This window comes from Lemur catta, chromosome 5, assembly GCF_020740605.2.
Source record: "Lemur catta isolate mLemCat1 chromosome 5, mLemCat1.pri, whole genome shotgun sequence".
Lineage (NCBI taxonomy): Eukaryota > Metazoa > Chordata > Mammalia > Primates > Lemuridae > Lemur > Lemur catta.
The window spans coordinates 62971739-62984913 of NC_059132.1; the positions used below are offsets into that span (position 1 = coordinate 62971739).

At 37.3% G+C, this 13175-nt stretch overlaps 1 protein-coding gene across 2 annotated transcripts in view; it reads right to left on the bottom strand.

The window, feature by feature from the left end:
- The window catches only part of SLC17A1 (solute carrier family 17 member 1), a 47714-nt gene that overhangs the window by 18388 nt on the left and 16151 nt on the right, over positions 1-13175 (bottom strand). For both annotated transcript variants that reach the window (XM_045551925.1, XM_045551923.1), the window contains 5 exons: positions 10689-10807; positions 10423-10584; positions 9293-9425; positions 9053-9200; positions 2105-2195 (listed from right to left, as the gene is read on the bottom strand). In XM_045551925.1, coding sequence (XP_045407881.1) covers positions 2105-2195; positions 9053-9200; positions 9293-9425; positions 10423-10584; positions 10689-10807 — 653 coding nt within the window. The remainder of the gene's footprint in view (positions 1-2104; positions 2196-9052; positions 9201-9292; positions 9426-10422; positions 10585-10688; positions 10808-13175) is intronic.

Sequence of the window (13175 nt, forward strand, 5' to 3'; positions counted from 1 at the left end):
ACTGAGGACTGGTTTATTTCTGTTCATCTTTACACCTTGGGTGCAACTCTTAAGAGGGTCTCAGCCTAAAACACTTTAGTTCTCAGGGCCTCACCCTTGGCAGGCCCTGGAGAGCTGCCAAAAAATCAAGAGTCCTCACCCTGGCAGAAAGTAACTCCTGATCCTTTGCTCAGTTTATTCCATTCCTAGCTTCTCCCACATATTGCCTGTTACAGCTTTCCATCTCTTTAGTTCTCTGAAGTTTCACAGAAGATTCTTTTTTCTATTTTTTCAGCCTTTTCAATTGTTTTTATTAAGAGAATTGGCAAAAATTACTTACTCTTCCATTAATGGATGCAGAAGCCTCGCAAATTCTTTTTAGCTGTATTTAATATGAATTTTTTAATTTCAGTTTTTATAGTTTTAACTGCCAGAGGTTAGATTTTATTCATTGTGAAATCTCATGTTTCTTATTTATATTTTCAAACCCCTTTTTTACTTCTTTAAATATAGCATAAATTTCCAATATCTCTGAGGGTCTCATTCTGTGAGGATTTTTTCCCTTAATTTCATCTAACTCTTACAAGTGATATATTATTTCTTCAAGTGTTTTGTGGTCTTTGATTGTAGTATCTTATTCGCTGAAACTATATGCATAAAGAAATTCTGGAACATGAATTCAGGGTATGTTTCTCCAGAAAAATTGTATTTGCTTCTACTATAGTAGACATTTGTGGACTACTTGAAATTCACTTCTTAGCTTGTGGCATTTGGAACAAATAGGGTTTCAGTTTGGGCCTCAAACCCTTATGAAAGTTGGTTTATTGTTTCAAATGCTCAGAAGAGTCTTTATTCAGTTTTCCTCTCCCTCTGAAGCCGAGGTCAAAGCAAAGTTAACTTACTAGGCAGAGACAACTTCGGACAGTTGTGAAGCCACATTTCCTCCCACATTTTGGAAGTTAGCAGAGAAGTTAGCTCAGCTAAGAACTTTTGGAAGTCAGCTCTGCATATCTGAGGAAGAACAGGCTGTAGCAGGCAATATACTCAGAAGAAGAAAACAGGCCCTGGTCTCCTGGAGTTTACCCTTTCTAAGGAGGCCACTTCACTGATCAGGGAGCTTCTATGGTTCTAGTGATGTTTTCTGCCTTTTTGATACTATAAGTATGGAGAGTGTGGTGGTGGAGAGCTACTCTCTATGGGAAATTTGGCCATGGTACATGCAGACTGTCTCTCCCTGGCCCAACTATGGGACAAAGAGCATTTGGAAGAATTGCCTACATACTATTAATTCTTAGCCTATAAGCTTTCCTTCAAATAAACTACCTATGATTCATATGGTGCTAGTGGTATGAGGGTGTAGTCCTTTGTGATTACAGATTTATTCCATAATTTCCATTCTGACTTTTCTTTTTTGGGTGGTTTTAGAATATTACTCTCATCTTTTATAATACCTGTTCATTATAACTGAAGATAAAGATCACCCAGTATGGGCAATGACCCAAGGCAGGCAGTGGCTTCAATGGTCATTTACCTCTCTGGAATCAAACTCTTCTTTCAGTTTTAATCTCTGAAATTTTCTCTTACTTTTTTTTTCTCCAGATGAGGCATGCATTTAAAATGACCATTAAAATTTTCTAGGGCATTTTAAGTGTTCTTAACAGGAAGATTTCAGATAACTTTATCCATGATTCTTGAAGAAACTGAAGTCAGCCTTCATAGAAGTGAATCTTTTGATCATTCTTTAATTCTATTTACTCCTGATTTTTCATTCTTTTCCTAACAAAACTATATTGTTACTTATATTAGCACCCACCCAGTCAAATTCCTGTTTTGACCAAACCAAATATTCATTATTAAAGATAACAAAGGTCCGCTTCTGTTCCGATAGCCAATGACTGAAGAGTGCCCAACACAACTAATTGATATATAATGAGAAAGAAATTGTATTATCTGTAGATTTGGTGGAGGTATGCCACATTTGACCAAGTTAGTTTTCACAGGACACAAAATCTCACAACTCACCTCCTGCGGGTATCTCCTCTGCAGTTTTTCATATAGGTATTACCTTTCTTCTCTGTACAGTTTATATTGGAAAAATAACTATGCATGTTTCCATGTTCCTTACCTGACTAAGGATCAATCCAGTCAAAGTGGAAGAAATTAGTGCTCCTGATATTCCAATTAAAGATGTAAATCCTTTAAGAAATCCATAGTATCTATACAAAAGAACAATAATACACAAATGTAAAGTAGTACACATGTTGCAGGTAAAGCTAACCTAATGAAATGAAGTTTAAGAGAGATAATTGCTGATTTTGTGAATTAACCATTCCTACTTCTCAAATTCCACTAAAATGTCAGAAAAAGTATGTAAATATAAGCAGCTTTCTAGTTTCAGCACAAAATCAGAAACATTGGCATTAGCAATGAAGAATATGAAGATATTAAGAAAATGGGGCCATATTGAGAGTAAAATTCAGCAGATTTAGGAAGCACACAAATACAGCTGAGAAGTTCAGAAGGTGATGTATATTGGTAATGGGACTGATTTGAGGTTAATAAAAAATAGAAGGGCTTTGTTCACCTGGTCTAGTCCCTCAGTAACAGAGCTACTGACCCCAAGAATTGCTCCCAATATTCAGGCAAGGAAACCAGAAGCCTAGTTTACAAGCAACTATGATTAGCCAATCCTGGATGGTCAAACTAATTTCAACAGGAAATAAGCTACAAAAGCAGGAAAGCCATAGGATAATAAATAAAGAAGGGGTCAAATCCATCAGCCGTGAAGAACAAGGAAATGCCTTTTGGAGAGTAGCATAGTGTTGATTAATCAAAACATGAGTTCAGTCCAGGACTAGGAGTCTATTTTTCCTGCTCTGCAGATTTTACTATTAAAGTTTTGTGTTTCCAGGTTTTCCCTTTTATTAGAGGGAGAGTTTTTTGTTTGTTTCATTCTGTTCATTTTGTTTTATTTGCCTAGGTTTAGCCCATTCCTACTCTGCCTTTGCATGCTGAATATGGGAGGAAGTGTATAGTTTGTTTAATAATTTATGGGTCCGTGGTCAGAGAGGAGTCACATCTGGACCTAGAGTCCTTGGATGTGTCACTGGGTAGAATTTGCATTGTCTCTTTTGGGGGAGCTGCAGAGTGTGTTCTAATGTGTGAAGAAGAACATTTATGGTTATGGACAGCCACAGGTGTAGACTGTGGCAGAAACTGTAAATTGTCCCCAGTATTTATTGTTCCTTTTTTCATTTTAGCAATAGAACTCCTGGCATTTAGGTGGAAATTGGGGTTCCTCATGACTTTTATGAGCCCTTGTCACTTTTGTCTTCATGAGCCCCTTATAAAGGTCATATATTAAAAAACATTAAAAATTTTATTTTATGACTTCTGTGGTATAAAGACAAATACATTAACATTATACATCAAGATATTTTCTTCCCACTGAGTTTCCTGAGGGAAGAAAAAGATATTTTCTTCCACCTAAGTGTTTATTTTTTCTTTTCCAATTTTAAAATAAATTAAAACATTTTCATGGGTTCCTAAAAATATTGTAGGCCTTAGGTACTATGCAACTGGTAGAAATATGATTATCCAGTTAGTAGTGCATTTTAATTGACATATATTCTACACCCTATAAGGTAGTATTGTTTTTCTATTTTTTTATTTTTAAAAAAATTTTACCTTATTTCTTTTCCTTTTTTAAAAATATAATTTTTATTTCAAAATATTAGGGGGTTCAAGTGTTCTTGTTACATGAATGAATTGTATAGTGCTGAAGTGCCAGGGCTTTTAGTGTGCCCATCACCAGAATAGTGTACACTGTACCCAATAGGTAAGTTCCCCCCCCGTCACAGTCTCCCCTTCTTAGTTTCCAGTGTCCTTTACACCACTTTATGACCATGCGTAAAAGCCTTTAGTTCTTTATTTTACCTTAATTCTTGAAGGACTTCTAGGTTAACGGTGATTTTCTTTTTTACATTTTAGAAGTATCAGTCAGTTGGCTTCTGGCTTTCATTGTTTCTATTGAGAAGGCAGCTGTCGGTCTTATTATTGCTCCTTTGAAAACAATGTGCCTTTTCTGTGGGACTATTTTCTTAAATAATGTTCTCTCTGTCTCTCTTTCTCTTTCTCCCCTCTGCCCCACTGGTTATTAGCAGTTTTGCTATGATGTATTTAGGTGTGGTTTTCTTTGTTATTTGTCCTTTCATTTATTTCTTATTTATAACATTTGAATAATTGTTCACTTCACAGATTCAAAAGCCTTTAGCATCCTGTGGCTGTGGGAAAGGATTTCATCTATTTTTACTAAAAGCGGTGCTTTTATTACATGATTAGAGATACAAACAGAATTCTCAGTGTCAAGAATCCTGGGTGCCACAGACAGTTCCTCTGAAATTCTACATCCACAGGATGGAGCAGTTCACCACTGTTAGGGTAGCCAGGTGAGCACTTTTTATGCCCTTACCCCTCACACCACCCAGTCTCCTAACAGTGACTAATTGATATGGGAAATCAAAACAAACTTAAAGTTGCTTTAATGCAAGACAGTTTTCTGGACAACACTCGGATATAAATTTGCTTATTATTCAGCTACAACAGCCCATGGTGCAAAAGCATTTTGCAAATTTAATATCCACCATAGTAGACTTTCAATTTTTTTGATTTTATACTTTAGTGTAATATGAACAAGTAAAACTTGAACAAAATTCAGATATCTGAGCTATGGTTCAGTCTCACATGGAGGAAAATTCAAGAGTGTACAATCTACGCATCAGTCAGAAATAATTAAAAGCAATTAAAATTTTTATTTCACCCTCCCTTTAAGAATGCCAAGGGAATGGGAGTGCCTTGTTAATACATCACAGAGCATCTTAAGAATCCTCTATTCTTTTCCCCTCTTGATAACCCCAAAGAAATGGCAGCCACTACATTCCCAGGCCTTCTATGTCTCACTCAATCTCATTTCTCAAAAAATACTCTTACAAAACTACATCTGTGTGACTCTTCTTCTTTCTTCCAGACCTTCTTTCTTGCCAGCTCTGTTCTGCCCAAACAAATGTAATCCCTTTACCCATTCTTCAGTTCTAGCAAAGATCAAATTCCCCTAAGAGGTTAATTTAGACATTTTATCTTCTAAAGAAATTCTTTTTGACAGGCAAAAGAGGTCTGTGGTTAGGAACATTCTTAGTTAATTAAGTTGTGTCTCCATCTCATTAAGAAAAAATGGTTTAATACAAATTGATAAGGTTGAGACATAACATATATGCCTTAAAGATAGAGGATGAACTAGCTTAAGAGGCCAAGAATTTTCTTAAAATTGTATATTAGTATACTCAGACTCTAGAAAATTACCTGGCTAATATGGAATTTAGGCCTGTTGGAAGGGTGCAACTGAGGCAAAGTCAGACGTTACCCAAACCATTGCTAGCTGAGATATTTCATATCCTACTAACTAGGTGCTGGCAAACAGCACAGTGAGAAAGTGACTACAGCTAGTTAGCTTTGAATGCAGACATGTCCAGGTGTGAACCCTCATTCTACTTATTACTAACCATGTGACTTTACACAAATTCGTTTCCCTGGTCCTTTGTTTCCTCATTCACACTATGTGGATAATATTATCTCACTCACATTGGGGCACAACAAGCATATAAAAAGCACCCAATAAATGGTAGCTATTTGTAATTTTATATCTATTCATATACGAGGGCTGTCTGGAAAGTATCTAGCCATGTAACTGTTAACAATGGCTGGATACTTTAAGGACAGCTCTTGTATATATAAGTGTTAGTTTTTATGTTTTTTTAAAGTGAATATGATTCAGTTGATATTGTACATTCTCTATCAAATAATCTTTTTATGTCTTTATACAATTCCAAATAATTTGAACACCTGCAGGTATTTTTAAGGCAGGTCTTGGAATTGAATAAATCAAATGGATACACATCCTAATTACTCTGGCACTCACTTTGTGCAGATCTGGTGGAAAGATTCTTTACAGAATTGTAACAACATGAATTATTCTTGGTTGAGTTTGCCTTTCTACCCCACTGCTTTACAAAACTTCAGAGAATTCTGTTGATTTTGGATTTATGTTCTCCAAGGAGTGCTAGCCCAACAAAGTATAATACAATATGAACAGTGTCCCCTAGGTTGTGCAAAGGACAGAGCTGCTTCTGTTAGCCACACTTATTACATCTCTAAAGAAAGCATAACGTACTGAAAAGAGCAAAAGTTTTGTGCCAAGCAGATCTGGATTAAAATTGTAGGTAAGATTTTAAACCAGTGGTGAAATCTTGAGCTGAAAATTTAGGCTCTGAACCTCACTTTCCTTAGTTGCAAGATAAATGTGACTGATTGATGGGTTGTCATAGGAACTAATAATATGTAGACATGTATACAATAGCAATAGTGATGGAGTAGCTAACACTTACATAGTGTCTGTCAGAATATGCCAGGTACTATTATATGTACTTGAACTACATTAACTTATTTAATCCTCATAATAATTCTGTGAGGTAAGCATTCTCTTATTACTCCCATTTTATATACGAGGAAACCAGCATGGAGAAAGTAAGTAATTTACTTGAGATAAATGGTCCTGCTAATATTGAAGTTCATCAATCTATCTCTAGAAACTGTGTTTCTAATCATTGAGCCATACTTCTCCACATGTCTATGACAGGTACATACATTTATATATATCATTAGGTACATAACTATTAATGATTATGCTGGACTTACATAGATACTTCTTCAGAACTTTTGGCCTACTGGCTATGAACTATAAATAATTGAAATCTTAAAACATCTTTCAGAGCTTGGATTCAAGAAAGAAAGAAATTTTTAAAAACCCTACGTGGTAACTGGTAACGATTATCAAAAAAAGAAATCAAGAAAATAATCCCATTTACAATAGTTACAAGAAAAATAAAATACTTAGTAATAAATTTAACTGAACAGGTGAAAGACCTGTGTGCTGAAAACCATAAAACACTGATGAAAGAAATTGAAGAAGACACAAATAAACGGAAGGATATCCTATGTTTATGGATACGAAAAATGAGTATTATTAGAATGTCTGCACTACCCAAATCAATCTACAGATTCAATGCAATCCTTATCAAAATTCTAATAATATTTTTCACAGAAATAGAAAAAAAAGATCTTAAAATTTGTACAGAATCACAAAAGACAAGACCCTGAATAGCCAAACAGTCTTGAGCAAAAAGAAAAAAACTAGAGGCATTATACTACCTGATTTTAACATATATTTCAAAGTTATGATAATCAAAATAGCACGATACTAGCATAAAAACAGACAAATGGACCAATGGAACAGAATAGAGAACTTAGAAATAAATCCACATATTTATAGTGAGTTGATTTTTGACAAAGCTGCCAAGAACACACAATAGGGAAAGGACGGTCTCTTCAATAAATGGCGTTGGGACAACTGGATATTCACATGCAGAAGAATGGAATTAGACCCTTCTCTCACACCACATACAAAAATTTACTCAAAATAGATTAAAGACCTAAACATAAGACTGTAAACTACAAAACTACTAGAAGAAAATTTAAAGGAAAAGCTCTATTACATTGGTTTGAGCAGTGATTTTTTTTGGATAGAACCATAAAGGCGTAGGCAACAAAAACATAAATAGACAACTGGAATTACACCAAACTAAAAAGTTTTGCACAGGCAAGAAAACAAACAACAGTGTGAAGAGACAATCTACAGAATTGGAGAAAATATTTGCAGAACATACAGCTGATAAGAGGTTAATACCCAAAACATATAAGGAATTCAAACAACTTAAGAGCAAGAAAATAAATAACCCAATTAAAAAAATGAGCAAAGGACCTCAGTAAACATTTCTTTTTGTTGTTGTTTTGAGACAGAGTCTCGCTGTGTCACCCTGGGTAGAATTCAGTGTCATCATCATAGCTCACTGCAACCTCAAACTCCTGGGCTCAAGCAATCCTCTTGCCTCAGCCTGCCAAGGAGCTGGGACTACAGGCATGTGCCACAACGCCTGGCTAATTTTTCTATTTTCAGTAGAGACAGGGTCTTGCTCTTGCTGAGGCTGGTCTTGAACTCCAGAGCTCAAACAATCCTCCTGCCTTGGCCTCCTAGAATGCTAGGATTACAGGCATGAACCACTGTGCCTAGCCAGACGTTTCTTAAAAGAAGATGTACAGATGACCAAGAGGTATATGAAAAAAATGCTCAATACCACTAATCATCAGAGAAATGCAAATGAAAGCTACAGGGAGATATTCCCCCACTTTAGAATGACTGTTATCAAAAAGACGAAAGATAAGTGTTGGTGAGGATGTGCAGTGTCTTGGAGGGAAAGTAAATTAGTATAGCCATTATGGAAAACAGTATGGAGGTTCCTGAAAAAATTAAAAATAGAACTACCGTATGATCCAGCAATTCCAGTACTTGGTATATATCCAAAGGAAGTGAAATCAGTATGTGAAGGAGATATCTGTACTCGCATGTTTATTGCAGCATTGCTTACGGATGAAAGAAAATGTGGTATATATATGCAATGGAATACTATTCAGCCTATAAAAGAAAGAAGTCCTGTCATATGTGACAACATGGATGAACCTGGAAGACATTATATTAAGTGCAACAAGCCAGGCATAGAAAGATAAATGCTGCACGATCTCATTTACAAGTGGAATGTAAAAAAGTTGAACTCACAGAAGTGGAGAGTAGAATAGTGATTACCAGACACTGGTGGCAGGGGAGAGGGGTGGACTGAGAGAGGATGTTGGTCAGAGGATAGAAAATTTCAGTTATACATGAGGATTAAGTTCAAGAGGTCTATTGTACATCATCACTATAGTTAATAACAATGTATTGGAGTCTTTAAAATTGTGAAGAGAATGGATTTTAAATGTTCTCACCACCAAAAATGATAAGCATGTGAAGTAATACAAATGTCAATGAGTTTGATTTAGCAATTCCACAAAGTATCTATAAAATAAATGTATACAATATTTATTTTATTTGTTAATTAAAAGTTAATAAATTGTTTGAAAACCCTACCTGGGAGCAATATCCAAGGCATTTATAAGTGCTCCACCCAAGGAAAAGCTGCTTGTTGCACTAGCAAGGATCAGGAAAATCACAGTGCTATGGAAGCTGGAAGTCAGGTAAGGCAGGCATGCACTGAAGATTGCAGGAAGGAGAAATCCTGGGGAGAGATTCAGACAAAGCAGTCAGGTGCATCCTGAAGATGGGGGTGAAGTATCCCCCAAGTGCTTGAATGTTCTAGCTGTTACTTACCTAGTATGGTGAAGAGTTTCCGGATGGTAATTATGCTAAAAATATTCCTGGTCAGGAAGAAGTCCGATATCTGGCCTGCTAGGATACCACAGATCCAGGCAAACAAATAGGGAAGGGCAGACAGCAGCCCATTCTGAAAAGGAAACATTATTCTGAGAGTGAATATGATGGGAATAATCCCTACACTGAAATTCAGTATCTAAAATGTGTACTTTCCAGGAAACCATCAACATACAACACCAGAATTACTGCTGGGCCACACTACCCAAAAGAAGGAAAAAAATCGTTCTGAGATCTCTAACATTTGTCATAAACTCTCAAGTTTTCTACTTTTAACATCATGAAACCTGAAAGCATTGTGTAATAGAGAAGAAGACTACATAGGGAATGGGAAATAGTGGCCCTCAGGAAAATGATAGAGAGGATAATGGTACAATTGCAAACATGCATATGGTGCTTTCCCTGGACCAGCTGCTATTAATCCTTGCAACAACTCCATGGCCTCATGGAAGATAAAATTTAAGTCAGAGAGAGTTCATATGACCTCACGCTGGTTTACTGGGAATTCATTACAGAAAGCCACAAAGCGGGAAGCCTAGACTCCATTTCTAAAGGAGTCTTGTCAGGTTATTACAGTATTAAACAACAGGAGGTTCTAGGCATTAATGATTCTCTATGTCAGATAAGCAATTTGTGTGCCCATCCCTCGAAAGCAAGACCTGAGTCCTGGGTTCATAGCCTAGACACCTTGCCTTACCCTGGAGAGAAGATTGGTAAGAGCTGAGCAGAGGGCCAGGGTCTGGCTAAGTGATTTTCAGGAAAGGATCCCAGTCCCCATAGGGAATGGTGGTGCTGAGCCCTAAGTAACACACAGGGTAGTCATATAGTGAATGGGAGATAGAGAATGTACGGAAATATGGGTACACGTGGACTGTTGTCGGAGTGCCACACTCTGTCTATGTCAACACCTTTTGTTCTGGGCAATGTTCACAGAAAAATCAGAGACAATGAGTGTCCAGGTAAAGAGCACTTGCTAAACAGTGTAAGGGCTGAGACTGGGGTGATTCGAGACAAAAAAAGGAACGCAGAATCCTTCATAAAGTTGAAAAGAGAACAGATGGTATACTTACCTCTCTTATATTAACATGAAGCACAGAGTTGATAAAAGTTGGAGTGTAGATAAGCATGGTGTTTTTTGTCCAGGAATAAGCAAGATTACTAAGGGTAATAGCCCAGACTGGAAGCGACTTAAGCATATCCTTGATAGGCAGAGATTGTCTACTTGAGCTGACCTGGAAAGAAAGGAATTCATTAATCATTAGCACATAAGGACAAGTTGGAACGTTTAGTGTGGAGCAGAATCTGGGAGATGCCAATTTGGAGCACTGTGTTCTACCTGGTGGTCGAGGGAGGATGTGATGTATTCCTTCTCACTGATGCTTATACATGGGTGGTTCTTGGGATCATCATAAAACTGAACGAACCAGAGAAGACATAGAGCACAGCCACAAGCACCTATCAAAGCAGGACAAGTTAGAATTGGAAGTTTCTGTTTGTAGTGGGTCTCTTTCCCAAATTGGCATTTTTCAGTGTATCACTCTGAGAACTCAGACCTTCTGTTTCTTTTTTGAAACGGCAACAAGGCTCACATTTTTGTATCCTCAGCTGCCTCTCCCTACAGAATGAATTTTACAGAAACGGTGGTAAACGCTTTGGCTCCTAGCCTCTGCCTGCCTCCACCTGTGACAGCTGTGCCGCCCTACCCTCAGGCCCTCATCTTTTCAAATTCCTACTGTGTTCCACCCTGAGAGAATTGCACAACTGAGCCTGCACAGGGCTTGACAATCACACAGTTTTGAGAGCTTGACCTCTGCCATGTTCCTGAGCTACAGCACAGGCTTCAGGGATTATACAAGGTCTATTAGAGTTTGCCAAATTGAGACTAGGGGCATTAGAGACAGAGAAATGAACCCAGACTCCTTCATAAAGTTAAAAAGAGAACAATGGTATACTTACCTCTCTGATATTAACATGAAGCATGGAGTTGACATTGCAAGCATAATGTTATTTGCCCATGATCGGGTTACACTAGTAACCCGATGATGGGGAATCCTCCGTTAGGACAGGAAGTATGTAGTGCTCACCAGTCACTCTTCCAGAAATTCGTTCATTCATTTGACAAATACTGATTAAATGACCACTATGTACCATGCACTTATTCCAAGTACTGAGGATACTGCAGTGAATAATGGACAAAAATCCCTGCCTTCATAGAATTGACTTTCTAGTGCATGAGAAAGAGATTATTTTTTTCAACCCTCAAAAATATTCAGGTAATGCTATCATTATCTCTTTTTCAAATTGAGAAAACTGAGACTCAGAAAGATCAAGTTATTTGCCCAGGGACACATGGTTAGTAAGTGGTAATTGACCCTTAAGCATGAATTATATTGTTCAGGGAGGGAATATAGCCCTAGAGGAAGAGGCTGTGGCAGAGCTCTGAAGATAGGTAAGAGTTAACGGCAAGTAGAAAGGGGCGAGTTAGCAAAAGAGACTGAGAAAAGATGGCCAGAAGGATGAAGTCCAATGCAGGGAGGGCATAGTCAAAGAAACTGAGATGAAAGGGAATGGCCTGGAAGCTTTAATAAAGAATCAGAAGGAAATGCTGGACACCGAAAACACTATAATGGAAATGAAGAATGCCTTTAATGGTCTCATCAATCGACTGAACATGACCAAGAAAGAATCAGTGAACTTGACAAAATGGCAATAAAAATTTCCAAAACTGAATTGCAAAGACAGAAAAAGACAGAACAGAATAGCCAAGAAACGTGGGACAATTGTAAAAGGGATAACATATATGTAATGAAAAATACCACAAGAGGAAGAAAGAGAAAGAAACTGAAGAAATATTTGAAGCAATAATTTCTGAGAATTTCTTAAAATCAATGATAGACCTCAAACTATAGATACAGGAAGCTCAGAGAACACCAAGAAAGATAAATAAAAAAAAATTTACACCAAGGTTTATCCTATTCATCTGCAGAAAACCAAAGTCAAAATTTTGAAAGAAGCCAGAGGAAAAAAATGACCTGAAGAGTCAGGTTTAAATTTAGAATTTAGATATTTCACACTTAAGTCATTCCAGATTTCATACTTAAAACATTTCAGGAGTGATGACTAGAAGGAAGGTCATGGGCTCCAGTGAGCCTACTGTCTTGGGCCGGCAGACTCCCTGCTCTATGAAGAGAACCTGGCTGGAGAGAAGCCAAAATGAGCTCTCTACAATGTGGAATCCAGGGTAAGGACCCTCTTGCCTGGGCCTAGGGCAGCTCTGATGGAAGCCATAGGTGATCTTGACAAGGGTGATGTTGATGGTACAGTAGGTCAAACTCTAGTCAGATGTATGCTGAGGAGAGAATGAAAAGCTAGGAAATGTGGGCAGTGAGTGCAGATAGATTGTATGATAATTTTAATTATCAAAAGTAGGTTACTTGAGATAGAATACAGGGGAAAGGAGCCATTTTAGAGATTCAAGAAGACTTGAGAAGTTTGAAGTAGTCTTTGGAGACAAATGGCAGGACGATCAGGCCATTTTAAGTGCAAGTGCAAGTGTGACACAATTTGCTCTATTTGGTAATCTCCAGCAATTATTAGCTACTTAGACATTGTTTTATTCTTTAAAACACTATCTGTTCAGATTTGTTTAGCTTTATTGGCAAAAATATTCAAATGGAGTTTAAAAACAATCTTGGCTTTAGTTTTGCCTCTGCCACTAACTTGGGCAGGTCATCTGACAACTGTGGGTGTCATGTGACTCACAGTAAGGGTTATGGGGGCAGGTGTCTAAATCCCTAAATCACTGCCATCTAAGCCCTTTTCC